The 18,501-nt window shown below is 53.4% G+C and overlaps 7 protein-coding genes across 7 annotated transcripts; 5 read left to right on the top strand and 2 right to left on the bottom strand.

The window, feature by feature from the left end:
* The first annotated feature begins 135 nt into the window (after nt 1-135).
* On the top strand, nt 136-1,475 carry BO80DRAFT_423890 (putative integral membrane protein). The gene is made up of 7 exons (XM_025719151.1): nt 136-342; nt 410-447; nt 510-533; nt 595-787; nt 837-888; nt 944-1,103; nt 1,156-1,475. Exons 1-7 carry the CDS (start codon nt 250-252, stop codon nt 1,340-1,342), a joined length of 747 nt encoding a protein of 248 aa, XP_025576787.1. The 5' UTR covers nt 136-249; the 3' UTR covers nt 1,343-1,475.
* A 735-nt stretch (nt 1,476-2,210) lies between these two features.
* Nucleotides 2,211-3,235, top strand: BO80DRAFT_433717 (presequence translocated-associated motor subunit PAM17; the record flags this gene model as incomplete). The annotated part of the gene is made up of 3 exons (XM_025720838.1): nt 2,211-2,249; nt 2,364-2,987; nt 3,059-3,235. The coding sequence occupies 3 exons, from the start codon at nt 2,211-2,213 to the stop codon at nt 3,233-3,235; spliced, it is 840 nt and encodes a 279-aa protein (XP_025576786.1).
* Nucleotides 3,236-4,741: 1,506 nt separating this feature from the next.
* BO80DRAFT_36057 (uncharacterized protein) lies at nt 4,742-6,424 on the top strand. The gene has a single exon (XM_025715972.1). The coding sequence runs from the start codon at nt 4,903-4,905 to the stop codon at nt 6,202-6,204; it is 1,302 nt and encodes a 433-aa protein (XP_025576785.1). The 5' UTR covers nt 4,742-4,902; the 3' UTR covers nt 6,205-6,424.
* A 1,424-nt stretch (nt 6,425-7,848) lies between these two features.
* On the top strand, nt 7,849-8,418 carry BO80DRAFT_433715 (DUF3602 domain-containing protein; the record flags this gene model as incomplete). The annotated part of the gene is made up of 3 exons (XM_025720837.1): nt 7,849-7,891; nt 7,957-8,163; nt 8,240-8,418. 3 exons carry the CDS (start codon nt 7,849-7,851, stop codon nt 8,416-8,418), a joined length of 429 nt encoding a protein of 142 aa, XP_025576784.1.
* BO80DRAFT_35972 (uncharacterized protein) lies at nt 8,327-9,022 on the top strand. Its single transcript, XM_025715940.1, has 2 exons — nt 8,327-8,735; nt 8,821-9,022. The coding sequence occupies exon 1, from the start codon at nt 8,426-8,428 to the stop codon at nt 8,732-8,734; it is 309 nt and encodes a 102-aa protein (XP_025576783.1). The 5' UTR covers nt 8,327-8,425; the 3' UTR covers nt 8,735; nt 8,821-9,022.
* Nucleotides 9,023-9,427: 405 nt separating this feature from the next.
* BO80DRAFT_423884 (uncharacterized protein) lies at nt 9,428-11,237 on the bottom strand. Its single transcript, XM_025719150.1, has one exon. The coding sequence runs from the start codon at nt 10,812-10,814 to the stop codon at nt 9,879-9,881; it is 936 nt and encodes a 311-aa protein (XP_025576782.1). The 5' UTR covers nt 10,815-11,237; the 3' UTR covers nt 9,428-9,878.
* A 4,819-nt stretch (nt 11,238-16,056) lies between these two features.
* On the bottom strand, nt 16,057-18,210 carry BO80DRAFT_351974 (DUF1793-domain-containing protein; the record flags this gene model as incomplete). Its single annotated transcript, XM_025715607.1, has 2 exons — nt 16,057-17,990; nt 18,078-18,210. 2 exons carry the CDS (start codon nt 18,208-18,210, stop codon nt 16,057-16,059), a joined length of 2,067 nt encoding a protein of 688 aa, XP_025576781.1.
* Between the last annotated feature and the right edge of the window lie 291 nt (nt 18,211-18,501).

The raw sequence follows: 18,501 nt of genomic DNA, 5'->3' as shown, positions 1-18,501 counted from the left end.
GGGTGGTTTCTCCGGTTCGCGGCGGTCTGATCCAACGGCACTTGCCCCCATCCGGCGTAGCGGCATCGGGTTACTAAGACAGCTCCGGGATAGCCGGTCATTCCAGCCTCGTTTAGATCATCTCATTAGTGAGATCCCTATCTCTGTTATTCATGCCCACGCGGCTCTGATTGCAATTTCCGAACCCAACGGAGTCCATTTTCACTATCTATCGGAAACTTCACATCCCACCTCTATCCCTCTCACAGTATGGCGTCTGCCACGACGGTCCAGTCGCTTCAGCGGCAGCATCCCCTGCAGCGATTGTCCAGCCCGTCCAGAGGCTTCTCGGCCTTGGTTCATGTGAGTACTAGGTACCGTATTGGTGGTTTGTTCCTTGGGCTGACGAACGTTCCTCTTACCACGGCAGCTACTGGGTCTAGCCAGCTTTCTAGGCTCCTTCAAGTTGTACGTTGGGTTTCCGTTATCTAGATACAGCTCGTGCTCCAGTGCCGCTAATTCTATTTCAGCATGCACGAGAACCCCAATCGGGCGTAAGCTTCCCAAGACCATGGTCCTGGGGTAACTGGGGATGCTGATAGAACTTTCTGGCAGTAATGAAGCATATGGTTGGCATTTCCAGTACCTGACCGTCATTGGGCTGGCGCTGGCCACGCTCACCTTTGCCGTCGGGCTGCTGGCGGATATGACGTTATCGCCTCGGCTATTCCTTGCCAAGAACCTCCTCTCTATATGCAGCGCTCCGATGGAAGTGCTGATCAGCATCCTGTACTGGGGGATTCGCGTGGTAACTTCCCTTCTCATTTGCTGCTCTATTTTTGTTTAACACACTATAGATCGATCCGCATTTGGTTGTCCCCGAATGGGCGGTGATTCCACTGCACGCCGGTAAGCTCAATGAATTACACCAGCTCCATATCCTGTTGCTGATATCTCGGCCAAGACATCGGCTTCCACGCTGTGCCATCGATTGTGCTACTCATTGACCTTCTTTTTCTCTCCCCTCCGTGGACGATCTCCGTTCTCCCTGCCCTGGGGTTATCCAGCACCATCGCCTTTGGATACTGGTTTTGGATCGAACGGTGCTTCCAGTACAATGGATGGTAAGCCATGCAACCTATCGTATAAGACAAGATCTCTTACGAACATCCTCAGGTACCCCTATCCCCTTCTTGATGCGGCCAGCTTTGAAGGTCGCATTGGAATCTTCGCCGTGAGCGCCATTGTCATGGCGCTAAGCACGGGGACCCTCAAGTGGCTCTACGGCCGCGTGAATGGCTACGGGACAGGCACCAAAGCGCAGTCTCGCCCTGGACATATTAAGAGCAACGGAAATATCTAACCATATGTTTCTGGCCTATAAGGCACTGTGGTATCTGCCTCAACTAGAGAGATCTATTCATCATCTGACCGATAGATAAGACAATAGATACTACCCATAGATAGCATCTGAGCTAATGAAGACCATATATGCACGATCGTGACTCCAATTCTAAATATGACCTTACCACTCGGTCACGAGATACAATACCCCGCAAAGCGGGGATGCTTTGCGTCCCCGAGAATCATCCATCCATCACTGTACGGAGTATACTACATAGTACCGAAAACAAAACTCAACCAAGGCTCTACAGCAAGTCCTCAACACATCCAAACTATGGATGGAGTGCCCTATTTACGTAAAAATTCTTCGTCCACCGCGCCCGGATCTCTCTTCTTCCAACATCCACCTAACTCTCCGTCATCAGTAGCAATTCCTCTTCTCCAAGACCCTTTGAATAACTGCCGTCCCACTCACCCAGTAACGCCTCAGCCACACCCGATTCAGCATTGTGCGCCATTGGATAGATAATCTGGCCGTATGGAGGTCACTGCCGCAGGTTTACATATGATGGGCGGTTTGTAACAGTACCCGGGGAATTGGAATATGGAAACATGGGAAGAACGAAAGGGTGGAACTGAAGGGGATGGTATGGATTTGTAGTTTATTTATGATTACAGCTAGATTTTATCTGTAATAAGAGCTTTGGAGTAAGGGACTGTAGGTCTTGCTAGTTCATTCAAGGCCTCCAGTTTTGATGAGAGGACGAATCGGAGCACCTGGGAAGGTCTTATCTCGCTCAATATCAATACTTGCGAGAAAGAATGATACCCGAGGGATCTCAGAAGAGCTCATTGGGAATTACGACGACAGTACTCAAAAAGCGGACATGTATTCATCAAGAGACCAATTGAGCATATCATTGACCGTGTGTATCAGCAGCACACAGTACCCCTCAGGACAAAGAGCGCTGAGGTGGCTGTTTACTGGAAATCCCCCAATGAGGTCATGCCCCCAGCCACCGCTTACATAATCCCTACAGCTTCACCCGCCGAACCTGAACCAATCCACCATCACCACAACATCCTACCTCAACAGCAATCCTCCATCTACCATGCACGCCCCTTCGATCAGCGGGATGCGTACCGCCATGCTCAGCGGACGCTTTACTTCCACGGCGCTGGGCCCCTTTGCCCATTCCAGCAGCTGCACCAACCCGTTGTATCATGCGCTCTCTCAGGCCCGGGCAGCAAGCACCTCCACGATGCGAGTCCGCAGCACACACGCCCTGAAGACCACAGCCGTGCGACCGTCGACGCAGCTCCCTATTTCGCCGATCCTTCGCCGCGGCAACTCGACTGCCGCTGCCACCAATGAAACCGTCCGTCTGGACTGGAACTCGTTCTTCAAGCTCCGCGCCAGCCGTCGCCGGTACTCTCTTGCCTCGTCGATTTTGAGCTCCATGGCCACCACGATCATCGGTGTGCAGGTTCTCTCGACGCAGGACTTGGAGTCCCTCGGTGCTCAGGTCATGGGTCTCGACCCGTTCATTGTCCTGGGCATGGCGACTGCGGCGTGCGGCGCGGCGGGGTGGCTCATTGGACCGTTCGTTGGCAATGCCGTGTGGGGGTTGGTTTACCGGAGATATAAGCCTTCTGTCATGGTGGTGAGTTTATTCCTTACGAGCGTGTCTTTAGTCTTGGAAAGGGTGGGGTGCTAACAGATGTTGGTTGATAGAAAGAGAAGGAATTCTTCGACCGTATCAGACGGTTCCGTGTCGACCCATCGTCCAACTCCATCTCCAACCCGGTCCCCGATTACTATGGCGAGAAGATCGGTAGCGTGCAGGGATATCGGCAGTGGCTGAAGGACCAGCGGGCATACAACCGCAAGAGACGTCATTTTATTGTTTAAGCTGTCAGGTTGTTTAGCATTGGGATGCCTGCTTTTCTTCTTTGTGGCATTCTCGAGAGTTGTGCTGGATTCCCTGTTTGTACGAATATTCATATCGGTGAGCGATTCAAAATGGATTCTTGAATAAGTTGTTTTGCTTTTGGCAAGGATGTTTCGTCTGATCACGATGTGACTTGCAACTTCCTCCCGTTCACCTCGGACCACGCACGATAGTTCACCGGAGTATCCTCCTCACCCGTCTTCTGCGGGATGTCTTCGCAAAATGGCTAACACAATGTGGCGGCGATCCCGCATTGTCATCTTGGCTGAACGGGACGAATCGGATGGCTGGGGCGACTCGTCCACCGCTTGTTGGGGGGGCTTTGGCTATTGACTTCCTGCATGACTATATCCTCCCAGTGTAGGATTTTGGCTAGGTGGTAAGAGTATTTAATGTGGTCTGTGAAATGGGATTCTAGAGTGGAATGGCGAGGGTGAAGTAATGAGTGAGCGAACACTGATGTTAGTAGTCAGATGGCTTTTGCGGGGAGGGCATAGATAGGGCAGTATCGTGTTATCTATCATTCTGCTCTAAACTAAACTTGCAAGTGCTGATTGAGGGTTGTTCCCCGCGGACCCGGGAGGATCGTCGAAACTTTTCTGCAGTGGCGAGGCTCGTTTCTACAGAACTGGCAGGTGCCATCGAGGCAACTGAATGCCGAGGCCGACACACTGCATTGACTTCCCGATGCAGAAAAAAGGCTAGCCATTCCACCGGCCACCTGACCGATCGATAGGACGATGACCGAGTCTGCAGCAAACCTCGAGCATTATTGACGAGTTGGGTGGCACCGGTGTGACCGCACTGGGGACATTGATCCTTGAAGTCTTGGACTGTGGCGGAGTGAGGATGAAGATAAACAGTACTACGGAGGAGTAGAGACATGATCCATCGCATGTCTGGGTTGAGCCGTCCGAGAGGAGTTTCCGAATGAGGCAGTTTTCCACAGAGGGCTAAAACTGCTAAGTCGTGAGTGGCGGGACCGACCCGAGGACGGCTTCGGGGCTAAGCTTTTCTGGGCGGCGGCCTTTTTTTAGCCGGTGCGCAATCGCTCCGACTCACGACAGTGAGACATCCCAGCCTGAAATCACCCCATCGGCGCTATTCTTATCATCATTGTCAGACAGACCTCCAATTGACCCCGACGGAGCTACTGCTGCGCCCTTCGTGATTCTGGGCCGTATCGTATCCTGCTACGATCCTCTATCGTCCAGTTTCTGGTCAGCCCTGGCGCCCTGGCCGACTGGGCCAATGGGCCCTCGCGATCCAAAACTTGGCTCCGGGCCGTGGGTCTTGCATGTCCCATTGAAGTGCTGGCCACCGCTCCACTGGGCCGATAAACGAAGGCCACCCAGACTATCACCAGCCCAGTCACCACTAAAACAGACTAAGCGATGGGCAGACCCTGAGGGTCAGCGCAGCCGCGGGCACTGGGCAGCAGCAGGGCAGGACTCTGGTTTAATTTATGGCTCTAGCCTAGCACTGCTAGTCCAATGCTCTGCTTATCTGCAGTCAGTCGCAACCGGCCCTCTTTATTTTCTTTTCCTCCTCCCCTTCGGTCTGTCACTCTCCCTCCCCTCCCTCCCCCCCGAAATCTCTGGATCGCCATCCACTCAGTATGTGACCCATGGCTCTCTATCACTACAATCGGAAGCAGAGGCTGCTTCTGTCGTCTTTCGCTATTCTCTTTTTTTCCCTGTTCGTCTTCTGTCACTTTCGCTCCGCCCGTGACCCCGGCTCGTGGTTCTTCCAGCCTACCGAAGGCTATCGCCCAGGATACAGTCTTCAACGCATCAACGAGTCTTTAGAATGGCTATCGACCTTCAATCGGTCCGATGCTAGCACCCACCACTCGGTGCCCGTTGTCAGTCCCCCACGGGAGAAAACCGCCTGCGTCGGCATCGTCACCGTCAAGCGTCCCCTGCAGCAGGACCTCGACACGACCGTGGCCTCGATCCTTGATACCCTCTCGCCAGAACAGCGAGCAGCGCTGACAGTCCAAGTGCTCTTTGCACTGAGCAATCCTTCCGATCATCCTGACTATAACCAAACCTGGGTGACGAATGTCGTGGACCATGTGCTCACCTACGACGATGTTGACGCGCCCGGGTATATCATCCGCAACCTGGAGAAGAAGAACAACATCAAGAAGAAGTCTCTGATTGATTACCGGCTCGGGTTACAATCGTGCTATGAAATGACCGACGCGCCGTGGATCATCATGCTGGAAGACGATGTGGTGGCCCAGCGCAACTGGTATGAGCAGACCATGCGCAGCGTCCAGCAGGTTGAAGACTGGCGTCGGCAGGAGACCATCAAGGACTGGCTCTACCTCCGGCTCTTCTACACGGAGAAGTTCCTCGGCTGGAACTCGGAGCACTGGCCCACCTACCTGTCCTGGAGTGTGCTGATCGTCTCGCTCTGCGCCACCGCAGGCATTTACACCCGGCGGACCATTCGCTCCACGCAGGGGGTCCTCACCAACTCGTTCCTGCTGGTGATCTGCTTCGTCTGCGTGCCGCTGTTAATCGGCCTTTTCTTCCTGGCCGGCCGGGTCACCTGGTACCCCCTGCAAGACGGAGTGCATGTGATGAACGCGCACGGCTGCTGCTCGCAAGCCCTCCTCTTCAACCGCGAGAACATCCCGCCGCTCCTAGAGTACTTTGAGCACATGGAGGACGTAGTTCCCACCAAGGCCGTGGACAGTGTGATCGAGATGCAGGCGGGGCGAGCCGAACTAGACCGGCTGGCCATCTCCCCGTCCCAGATGCAGCACGTCGGAGCAGTCTCCTACAAGGAGAAGAAGAAGACGTGGAAATGGGAGGGGCCATATCGGGTCAAGGGTGCTCACGGGGTCTGGAGCATGGGATTTGAGCAGGCGTACGGGATACATTCCGATAGATGGTTCGACCTTGGAAGTCCAGCATAGCGGGCGTTTTTGGCATGATGCTGTATGCAGCAATGGTTCCCCGCACGAAGGATTAATGGAGGTAATGAAACGCGTGCATGACTTTGATGTTTTGGGTTTGTGTATATACCAATGTCATTATTCTTGTATCATCCATCCACCTTACCATAGAGTAAGTAACCTTTCAACCTGATAGATCAGCATCTACCCTCATCCCATCATACGTCAACGATCAACAAACACCCTAGCTATTAGGATCCCTTGATCGACAACATCCCTGCACACATACATAGTAGATAATTACCACTACCAATAGACAGAAACTACCCTCGGCATCCCGATCCATCCCCAACCGCCCAATTGAAAAGTAGCCCGGGTATCCATATCCCAGTCCACTCATCACGCGCATCCAACTGCGGCTATGTCCCACATCGTCCTAGCACAACTCGTACTATATATACCATCAATCCTTTTCCTTCTACTCTTACATAGAAGGTACTGAATGCACTGCTACGATCAATGAGGAAATTCAGAATATACTCGTTACTTCTCGAGAGATTAGTAGTAGATGGCTAAGTTTTTTGGTTTTTTTCACAGAAGATGTAAGAATCAATGATGGAACATCTTCATTAACAGTAATATGTGATTGGTCTTACTACGTCAACCATGTCCGCCTATTAGTGGTCATCCTTGTATAGGTCCCGCCTATGTTTGTATGATCCTGTTTCACTCCGGACATGGTCTAGTGGAGCGTGAGGAGGTCATGGGTTGGTGGTATGGGTTGGGTTGGGGTGTATATTTTGTCTAAAGAAGGAGATACGGTAGTGTGGTGATTGAGGTCAGTTGTGGCCTATATGGGTGAGTACTTTGTGTGTGGGTATGGGTATGGGTATGGTGAGGGGTATTGATGGGATGGTGGGATGCAGGGGGAAATGAGGTGATTTTCTGAACCCGATGATTTCGGGCGCTGTACATGGTGTACGCCGTGTAGGGGTTCTGCTTGGTATTGTTTCTATATTGATTTTGTTTCCACCAGTTAACGAGATGAGCATTGTTTATTCTGATTTGAATCGGTAATCTGCAGTCAATCTGCCAATATAGCATTGCGGGGAAGAGCCTGACTAGTCGGAAGGCAGTCGACACTAGACTTTCTCGGGCCAGGAAGAAATTTCCAGTGGGTTTCTAGGAGATTTAGTAGCATCCATTCCTCCGTCATCCTAGTGGAGCTAGGAGCCACCGGGTCCTCGTGATTATTCAGTTCCCGGGTGCCAGGTGAGGTAAGAGAATCCCCAAGACGGAAAAGAAGGAGAAGAGGAAGTGGAAGAAGTGGAAGAATGGGAAGCATGACCCAAAGAACCAGCCGGACGAGGAAAAAAAATGCGGTCGCCAAGCAGGACGTCATTTGATCAGGGTCGCCCGCAAGAGCCACTCGCGGCCGCCTTTCTGCGTCGCTTCTTTTCTTTCGCCACTTGCACTCCAGCAGCCAAGCCAGCCAGCCAGCCTTGTTGACTTGTTGATCGTCATCGTGGGTTCTTGCTCCCCCTTCTCTTGGTCTCCTCTTCTCTTCTGAAGTGAGAGACGAACTTGACAACCCCTCGACCACTCGAATCGCATCCCGATCGAACGCCCCTCCGATCGCATCCTCCCTCCCCTTGTTCGACAACAATGGGCGGAGCCAGAAACATCTCCCACGGCCGCGGCGGCGCAGGTATGTCCAGCACTGTCCCATGCCCAACGGACCTCCTCTTCCCTAACAACAACCCCTCCCACCAGGCAACATCTTCTCCGGCAAGGAATCCCGCACCACGCCCAAAGACCTCGTCACCCCCACCATCAAACAAGATGTCTTCACCACCGGTCGGGGCGGCTCCGGCAACATGATGCACAACGACCCGGAACACCCCGAGATAGCTCGGGAAATGCAGGATGTGGACTCGCCCCCGTTGCGCATGGAAGAAGCGCCGCATTTCATGGGTCGAGGTATGCCATCTTCCATTCCTCCCTCTTGAATCACTCTTTCACGGCACAATGGCTCACACCGCTTGTCATGATCCAGGCGGCGCCGCAAACGCTTATATCCCCACTCCCGAAGAAGAGAAACGCGTGCGCGAACAGGAAGAGGAGCAGTTGCGTCGGGTGCGCACTCAGTCGGAGAACCGGAGGAAGGATATCGAGACGTCGAGCGTGTCCGGTGCTGCTGCTGAGGGCGGCGAGGAACGAAATCCGTCCAGTTGACTAGCACATGTTTGGAGTTGAGGATAAGTCGGTGTGTTTGCTGTTTGTCTTCCTGTTAGCTTTGGCTGCTGGTGGACATGGCACGGCATGGTATGGCATGGACTGGGTGAGATTAGGTATGAGTGAGTGGGCAGGTAGGGATGCTGTTCCTCTTGCTTGCTCCGCTTACCTTGCTCTGACCTGGTGTATGCCTCTCTGGCTTGGACTTTTCTCCAAACGTGTGTATATGCGCGTTGCGCTTGTGTTTCTGGACCCCTCTGTCAAGAGGTGGACTAGACTGGACTGGACTCGACCCCGAACTGGACAGGATGGATAGGGTGAATTACCCCACCCATCCACATCTCGACTGATTGATTGACTCACCGACCGACTGACTTACACTGCCTCTTCTATACCAAACAGGCAGTGCGCAGGTAGTGTTTGACGCTACCTACCTACCTTCCTCCCCACCTACCTTTTTCATCCTTCCCCACCCTCCACCCTCCATCAGAAGTGAACCAACACTTCTCTCTAATCTCCATACCTTCCCCATCCTTTCCTTGCCTCCTTCCATATACTTTCTTCCCTTCTACCCTGTTTTATCACCGCAACGTTTATGAATACCCAGTGGAAGCCGGACATGGAACAAGGCGCGAAGGCACGGTTTTGTTCATCTTTATCTTCATATCTGTTTTGTTTCCCTTTGTCACTTCTTATCGGATCCTGTCTGGTGGTTTTTTGTTTGTTCGTTTCATAATGGCTGGGGTTCAATTATATCTAATCCTCTTTCTTTTCGCTCTTGTTCCGGGTATATCGCCTGCTTTTGTATGCTGGCTGTTGTTGATTGTTGCGGCTGCGGCTGCGCACTAATTATCTATGGCTCCAATGAAATGGCCCAGGCTTATCGGGTACACTACCACGTTGCCTTAGTGGGATGGTTGCATATTGCTTTTTTGCCTACTGATACTGGTAGGGATCTAGGCAGTGGAAGGTATTACAATAGAAGGAGTAAGAATTGATGTTGGTTTGTAATTTATGTTGGCGGTACTATAACTACTGCTCGTGCCAGGTATCTTCATGCCAAGCTGCATGGTCACTGGGACCTATCGATCAGGCCAGTCCGTCGGTCAGATGGCCAGCACCTCGTCTCGCGGCGGATTGGCGATCGATAATCCGAACTGGTCCTTTCTAGCTCACCGTCTTCGTTGTGTTCACCCCTAGCGCTTGCCCCGGTCGGCCTCCCCAGACGTCCAGACCCTCGTTAGTCGTTTCTTATGGCAGCCGATCGCACGGCTCTATTCCTTGACGGTGAGTTTCACGGTGACTCGTGTCGTGGCGGCGGGGGTCGCCTGCCGTGGCCATGATCCCACTGGCAGTGGACGCGCTGCACCCGTTTCAAGAATGGCCACAACGATCGCCATGTGCTTCTGTGTGCATCATTGCTCCAAAAATTGGTGAAGAGCAAATGATTCCGCGCCGTCTCAGACCGGAGGAATATAGCAGCCCGTCGCGTCTACCACCCAGCTGATAGAGTCTCGCCAGTCGGCACCCAGGTGCTGGCCGATCTCCCGGATCAGTCGCGCCCCCCACTCGCCCATCCACCAATGCCCTCGCAGCGAGTGGATAATCACCGCGTAATGTGCCAGAATCGCCATCGCAAATGGCTGCCTCTCTCGGAGCAATTCCATGTATCGCGGCGGAATCTGGAAGATCCACTGAAACGCAATGATCATCGTCTCGCCGCCCCGAGCAAGCTTGTCCAGCGAGTAGCTCAGGTACCGGATCGTGGTATCATACGTGTCCTTCTCGTGCGCGGGGTCGCTGCTCGCCAGGCTCGCATTCATTCGCGTCAGCGACATGATCGCCAATCGCGATGTATCGGGCATTGTTGGCTGCGAATTGTCGTACTCGAGCAGCGGACTGAACTCCCCAGCTGCTACCCATTCGATGATCCCTCCTTGTACATCCACCGACCCGCGCGTGAACCGGAATATCTCCAGAAGCTCGTCCAATACATCCCCGCGCTTGTTCGTCGTTCGAGGGAAGGCAAAGGAGAAAACAACCATGATGCTGGAAAGCGCAAATGCGGCGTTGCAGTTCGATTTGTCGAGGTTTCCCGCGACCTTACTGAGACCGGTCACGGCGCGGGACTGATGGGTCTGGGCGGTTCGGGTGTAGTAGTCTTTCGGAGGGCCGGGAGGAGAGCTGAAGCCCAGATCCAGGGCGGAGAGGGCCAAGATACCGTGCATCAAGAATGGGTGGCGCATAGCTTCCCGCGGAACCACGCCCTGCCAGATCCCCTCCACTGAGCTATTCCGCGAGACAGACCGGTAGGTCGTGGTACACCATTGCATCATCAATTCCAGGTCCTGGATGTTGAGCTCGTCCGCGGGGCTCGAGGAAGCGACGGGATCCATGACGACTCGATACTCTGCGAAGACCCTAGAATTTACGTGGGATGGCGACGCTGTGCGGGACGGGGGAATGGTCGGGGTGGTGGAGCGAGACTTGACCCTCGGCCAGGCGAAAGTGGACGAGGAGAGGTATTGGCATATTATATTGTCGCTGGTGCAATGGGAGCACTGGGGGTGTTCGTTCGGACACTGCATCCCGGCCAATCAGTATATATTGGGAAGAAACTGGCCCACCAGTGCCAAGGGGAAGAGAGCGGAGGTGCAAGCAGAAGAACAGCGAGGGCCCGGTTCACAGCAGCAATCAAACAAGCCCGTAGACATCGACCAGGCGGAGCATATCCAGGGGATCACTGCATCATTCAGGCACCCAGGCACTCAGGCATCCCGCAGGGGAACAAAAGGCAGACAGAAATGGACTGAAACCAAAAGGACAACCAAGAAAACAGCAAACAGCAGGCCGGCCCAGGCAACTTAAGTTAAGCTTCGCCGGGACTAAGCCCAAGGACACCTACCTTGATTCGCCGGTTCCTGCACTCAAAACAGCCATTCCGCGCCGGGGCTCTGTATGTGCGCCGTGCAGGCATGGCTGGGACTTTTTGGCCTCTAGGGAAAGGATGGAGGGTTGCAACTGGCGCAAGGTGTGGTTGCTGCAATGCAGAGAGTCTGCGGCCCCCTCCGACTTTGATTCAGTTGATCGGGTTGAACTTCCAACTCACCCTCGAGACCATCGGGGTGCTGGAGACCCCGAGATTTAATATTCAGAATGGGCCCTTCAGTCCGGCGGAGGGAAGGTTCCAAATCCACCCGCCCGCCATACAACAAATCACAACCCATGGGCGAACTACTAGCTGATAGATCGTTGCGGCAGTGGGGCTGGGCCAGCAATACACGGAGTAGGCAAGTGTGCACCAACTTACACAGTACAAGGGCTCTGGGCTCCTGCCGGCCTGGGACAACCTGGCCAAGCCCCGACGAAACCAGTAAATGCGGGCTGCAGCGCTACGAGGCATCCTGCAGCTGGCCTTCTAGGTCGCCTTCCCTCTCGGGTCTGAACCCTGGATCATCGCCCAGCCCTGCTCGCTGAGGACTTACTGCTCTCGTTGGGATCTGCCCCCCCAATTTGAAGGATCGGTCGCTGAGGATATCCCGACTGAGGTTATCGAGCAACAATCTGCTCCCCCATCCTTGACATGCCCCACCCCACCATCCACCGAAGTTGCCCAATCAGGTGAGATCCACACCCCCCCTGAGCGGACGGCGACGAGGACGACGGCACTACGGAGTACAAAGTACTCACTAGACTATCGTAGCTTATCCAGGATCTGCTGTGCTCCCCTCCCCCCCGAACCCAAAAAGACGGAACCTTCGGGACGGACGCTCCAAAGGTCCGATGTAAACGAGCTAGGCCAGGTTCTGCCTGTGGCCGAGGATCTATTTGTTGACCCTTGGCCAGCATCAGTGAAGATGGCCCCCGGGGCCTCCTCGTCATGCCGTCTTGGGACAAAGCCGGGGTCCACCGCGTCCACTTGCAGCCCAAACCTAAAAGTCAAATCCCCATCCTCGCTCCTACCCTTTGCCTATCGTGGCCTAGTGCTAGGCTTCCATGAACCCTGCTTTTGCCGTTTCGGGTAACCAAGATTCTTGGGAGCCCAGTCAGTCTCCTATTGGCCCTTGGCTCACCCGCCTTGCCCGATCAGGCATAAGGGGTGCGGTTCGGGACTCTCCCGCCGCCTCGTCTGCCTCAGGCTTGATTCGATCGTGGGTTCCTCGACGCCTTCTCCGCCTGTTTCAACTTCCTTCCTCTCCATCCAACATGTTTCCGTCGGGTGCACAAGACGGTGTACCCGGCCTCGATGTCTTTGTGGTGGCTCCTTGGGTGATGTCAACCAAAGCTTCCGTTCCCTTCCACGGTTCCATGACCATGCTATCCTTCGCCTATGTGAAAGGACCAAACAATTCGCCCGCAGGGGGGTGAATCCGCCTGTCATGGCTTCTTCGGACCGGCTTGAGAGATTCGATGTAACGGGCACTGCTGCATCGTTTCGGAAGACAATGGGCCCCCGCTGCGACAAAGCCTCTCCCGCAGCCTCTCTTACGCCTCCCACGCCTCCAAGCTCCAGCAGCAACCGTCGGACCCCGCCAATGGCCCGCAACGTTGCGCTACCGAGCACTCAATGGTCAAGCTCCGCCCACAGTCCATGGTGCATGCATCTTACAGCCAGCCAGCCATACTCCGGGCTAAACCCGACCGTTCCGGCCGGGACTGTGCGCAATGTCGCATGCGGGTCGTGCTTGTGCTCAGATGGCTAAGAGTATCTCCATGCTCGGTACGGAGTAGTGCCATCTACATCTCGGCCGGCGGACGTATACCGGCCTCAGGGTTGAGTTGTGGTGCCACGATCAATGGCGCTCGGTGGGTCCACCTGACCCTCGCCGGGAGCTCCGAATTACCCTAATCGCCGCAGCGGGCCTGGGCCAAGGCCAGGCCAGTCGATTTCAGATCCTGAGGTCACAGACCTCGTCACCGTTCGCAGGATCTTCTGGTGCGATTCTCGATGCACCCAGGTGCGCTTGGGGGCCGCCGCCTTGACTCGAATAGGAATGGCGTCAGCAACAGTCGGGTTCGTGGCACATGGGATTGGACCATTTCGGCACAATCCGTCTGCGGATGAGCCAGCACATTGGACACTTGGGCTCCGTAAATCCTGCTTCTCCTCACATACGTCAGCGTCATTCCTGACTGGGAAAATGCAGGTCTTGCGTTTATATGAATGGGCCTCCAGCCCGCATGTTCCTGTCATCCTGGCCACTCGATAATCAACAATCTCACCTCTCATCTTCGGACGAATGGCCCCAGGCATGGTGCCATAGGGCACAGTTTCTCCTTCCGCGTTGGTTGACTGACTGACTTGTCAAGTCCACGACCACTGCGCATGGCTCTATATCCTTGGGGCGCTTGGCTAGGCAGCAGCAGCCGAATGAATCGCCGACGATACTGGAAATACCCAACCTAGAAAGAGGACGTGTGGAAACCTGGTCAGACAGTTTGCTTGCTCCTTGAGTTGGTTGGGGCCAAGATACACCGAGCCGAGGAGGGGCGAGAGGTACCCTCTCGCTTGGCACGACCTACGGTGTAGCTTTGATTACAGGTCCGGGCTTGATGAGTCTGACTGTTGGGGCTAGAAAGAAGTCCGAGGACGACAAGCCCGTTCTCGAGAGAAAAGTACACTCCTCCGGGTGTACAATGATGGCCTGCTACGTAGTCCGCTGCGTTTACTATCAAGCTGGTTCCATTGTTAATACAACTAGAAGACTCAGCGTTTTGCCCCATCCTCTTGAAAAGGCCAGGATTAAATGTTCACATGCACATAGCCATCCATAAACCGACTGTCGAGGATGAATCCTCGACCGATTGTAATTGAACAATGTGTTAGCTATACGAATACTTAGGTTAGGGAGTGGCTACAACCACAGGATCCAGGAGACATCCACCTTCAATTACTAGACCGCTCCTAATTATAGGATACTCAGCCTGCTTCATATACCATGCAAGACCTATACCGATTTAGAAGGTATGACCGCGTGAGGTTCTGGCAAAGCCTATGGATGTTCTCCAGCCGACCTACACAAGGCCCTTTTTGTCGCTCTAGGAAGGTGCGCCCCTAACCCAATCCGGCAGTCGCATTACTGGGCAGCCGCTTCACAGTAACTGGTTCTTGCGACAATGGTTCTTAAGCACCATCACCGCTAGGCCAAAGAGGCTACTTGGGATTCACTGTTCCAGTGAACCCATCGCAGCGTTGGTATATAAGCCAGCAACATTCACCTATACCGGAGGTGAATATCACAGCCCAATAAATGGAAATAGTCTGACTGAGAAAGCGGCATCTAGGGAAGACGACCAATGCTTTTCAAGGACCGAACCTCGGACACAAGATCAGTGCTCCTGTCTGCATATATCCAATGACGTCCCCCAGCCTACGCCCCACCGGGTCGTCTGGCATATTCGATGATTACTCCATCTCCCCGGTTTGGCCTAGAAGACTCATTAGAGAATCTGCTCTCCAGCAATCTCCAGTCAGTCCGCAGAGACGAACAGCGTCTCTTCCGAGAAAGTTGCCTTGCTCGGGACGGCAACAAATGCGTTGTAACCGGGGCCTGGAGTTCATCATAAAATGAGCGACCCACAAAGGCCATCGGTGTACCCCTTCCTGCCTGCCACATCATCCCCCTTTTTTTGGGGGTGTCCTTCGAGAGAACTCGTCCGATGACCGGTACAGACATGCGGCTATTTGGACCAATATCAACCGGTATTTCCCGGACCTCCGGGCACGTGTAGGATTCTCCTCGGACGACATCAATACAGAAGATAACGTGATGATGCTCGCTGAAGGTATCCACACTCAGTTCGACAACTTCCACTTTATCTTGGAATCGACCTCCACGCCGAACCAATATCGATTGAACCTTTTTCCGAACATGGCTCGTTATCATCTTGCCCATTTACCCCCGAATCGACTTGTGACATTTGTCTGTCACGATGGAAGGTATTGCCTTCCCAGCCCGGCTTTGCTGGCCGTGCATGCGGCGGTTGGCAATATCCTGCACCTCAATGGTCGTAGAAAAAAAAGATGGAAGAGCTGAAAGGGGATCTGATTCTGGGCATGGGTGGCGGCCTTGCTTCGGATGGCAGCACGAGGGTTAGAGAACTTCTCTCCGTTAGCAGTCTTTCCCTGTTGTCGGGCAATCTTACGGAACAGAAAACAACCTCCAGAAAGAAGAGGCAGCGGAGCCCCATGAAGACCACAGGTGCTGAGAACATAAGACAAGCATGAATTCGGATGAGTTTGCAATGTGTGATGAACAACAAAGTACAAACAGAGAGGATAAATCAGCGATAAACTAGCTAAACCATCGCTGAATATTGATACCCACGTCAGAGAAAGAAGATTCTTATTCCTTCTTTATAGCTTCCAGAGCGTGTAAGTTAGGTAGCATTGTTCGACAAGATCCTGTATGCATGCCTTTACGCATAGTATATCCGGTATGGATTTGATTTTCTTATGATATTCACTTGTGTGAGGTACTCAGTTAGATACTAGGATCTTTTGAGTATTCGGTTTGATTGGGAATTCAGTTTGGTATATCCAAGGTAAGGCTTGTATGACCTATGTGGAATTGGGGGGCTGGGGGTTGTATATCACTCTTATTATTATGTTATTATGTACAGCATACAACGCTTCACCTATATAGCCAATGACCACTGGTTCGCACCTTGCAGTGCCATCAACGCATAGTGGCTTCCCAGGGCGGGTCGAGCCCGGAACGAGAAGAACTCCCCAGCCGTCCCGGCGGTATTGCTTTTGACCCAGTAGCGGTCCGAAAACGGTACCCCGTTGAGCCCATTCGCAATGTAGGCATGCATATCTGCGATGAACATGTCTCTGGCTTCTCCCGTGACAGTTGCAGCCACAAACCCCTGCCAGTTCGTTTGCCCCCAGTTGATATCGGCATCCAGTGCTACCCCCGCGGGTTTGCGCACGGTAGGGTAGAAGGCTGTGGTGGCGTTGTATGCTTCTTCGGGGAAGAGGTCGAGGGAGAACAGGACGTCCGCATAGTGGTTGTATACAAGGAACCATGAGTTGCTACCGTACTGGATGGTAAAGTAGGTCCCATTAGGATCTGTGCCCAGTCGACCGTTGTAGAGTGCATCGGCGAGAGATTTCCCGGCATTCGTGTAGTTGGCTTGCGAGGTCATTTGTCCGTAGGAAGCAAGTCCGCTGGCAGCTTTCATGGCCAGATTGGTTTGGTTGGCTATCTTGCCGAGTGCGTCGTTGAGGGATAGCTGCGCCTCGGGGTATTTCCCGTGTGCTTCCAGATACTGGGCGCTTTTGGTCAGAAGGGATGAGTACGTGCTTGAGATATCGGTTTTGTTGGTCGCTAATTCGTAGGCATAGGCCATGATCAAGATGTTCCCGCTTTCCTCGACCGGCATGATCTCGCCCTTAGGATTGTGGCCCGTGGCGTTTGGATAATGGGTACCTATATCGTGGACTGCGTAGTCTTCGGTGTAGTTTTTGTTATCCATGTACTCGAAGATGGGTCGTAGCAGGAGTCTGATGTAGTCGGGGCTCAAGGCATAGAAGATTGGGAAGGATGCGTAGATGACATCGACGGTGTTGATATTACCGTCACTAGAGATCTCTTTGATGAAGGCCCTCGCATCTTGGGTGTCTAGGGTGTCATCGGGAATAGTGAGCTCCATTCCACCGTAGATTTGTCGAAGAGAGAGTGCAAGTATATCGGAGTAATTAGTACCGTACGATGACTCTCCGCCTTTTTGTATCAAAGTATCCATCTTGGTCGCCTCATCTGCCGCTTCCACATAGTCGTCGAGGAAATGGGAGACGGCTGATGTGGTATTGGGATAGATCGCTCGGTAGTACGCAGTCTGCGCATTTCCAAGGTAGTTGATGGCCTGCTCACGCACATGCCCAATGGCAAATGTAACCGAGGTATCCCCTGCAACTGTTCCCAGTTCATGCGTAAATGCTACGACACCATCCGATGTCCAATTTGCATGGGTATCAGCCAGAGACCCCTTGGCAATAAATTGTGATCGGATAGCAGACAATGGGCCAGAAGCAGAGGAGAGGGTGTCTCCATGTGAAGCGCGGGTGGCATAGACTGTTTCACCCCAGAGCGCTTGTTCTTGGGCATTTTCCGAAAATATGGCTTCTCCAACAGGGTTCAGCTGAAACACGGAGGTAGTGTTGATTTTTGAGAACTCCCAAGCTGCGCTATCCGGCCGGCCAGTCCAGGAGGAATCGATATCCGAATAAATTTGGACAGATTCATTGCGCGATCCCCCGTTAACTGACACTGTGAGATAAGAAAATGGCAGAGATTGGCGCACGAGGTTGGTCGGGGAGACAGGCGACAGAAAGTCCAGCGTGAAACTCTTCGATCCCGCAGTCAACGTGAAGATGCTGTGCGTCGACGTATAGTTGCCACCTGTGACAGTAGCAGCCTGGATGCCCTCGAGCGAATCCGGGACTCCAAAAAGACTGTATGCCTGGCCATCGACGCGAGCAATGACCGACCACGTAAGATTATTTCCGTACCAAAACTGAGGCGAACTGGAAGGAAGGTTTGCTGCCTGGTTTCCTGGAAGCCAAGCTGTACATAGTGGTCAGTAAACAATGAGTCTGCTCAGACAGTGCCATAGATAAGCCTACTGTAAAGCTACCAGGGGGTGAGACGAACAAGATAGGTAAGGGCTGCGAACAGCGAGTGGATATGAGGGAGGGAGAAGGGGAGTGAAGGAGGCAGCCGCGACAATCTCTAGAAGAGCCCATCCCCAGATCCACTGAGAACAAAGTCCCTTGAAGCACCTCATCGTTTGCGAGAGACAAAGCAAAAGAGACAGGAATTTTTGTTTAAGAGAAAGCCGGCTCTCACCTGTCTGGCATCAGAGTGTCCCTCCCTGGGGGGCCAGCATTCAAGTACCCCCTCATCTTCATCTTCGCCTGCAACACAATGCGATCCAGCGACATGCTTTTGTGGGAAACAGTGGGTCTAGGCATTTGCCGCCGATATGAAGGAGCCAAGAAGCGAGTGTTGGAGCAAAGATGGGGGAAGTATGCGGAGGCCCAACTCGTTCCCGTCCATAGTTCTGCGTGCAAAAGCA

Source organism: Aspergillus ibericus (genome assembly GCF_003184845.1).
Source record: "Aspergillus ibericus CBS 121593 unplaced genomic scaffold BO80scaffold_13, whole genome shotgun sequence".
In the NCBI taxonomy this organism is placed as follows: domain Eukaryota; kingdom Fungi; phylum Ascomycota; class Eurotiomycetes; order Eurotiales; family Aspergillaceae; genus Aspergillus; species Aspergillus ibericus.
Note: the sequence above shows the minus strand (reverse complement) of the source record. Positions and strands in the feature narration are given on the sequence as shown.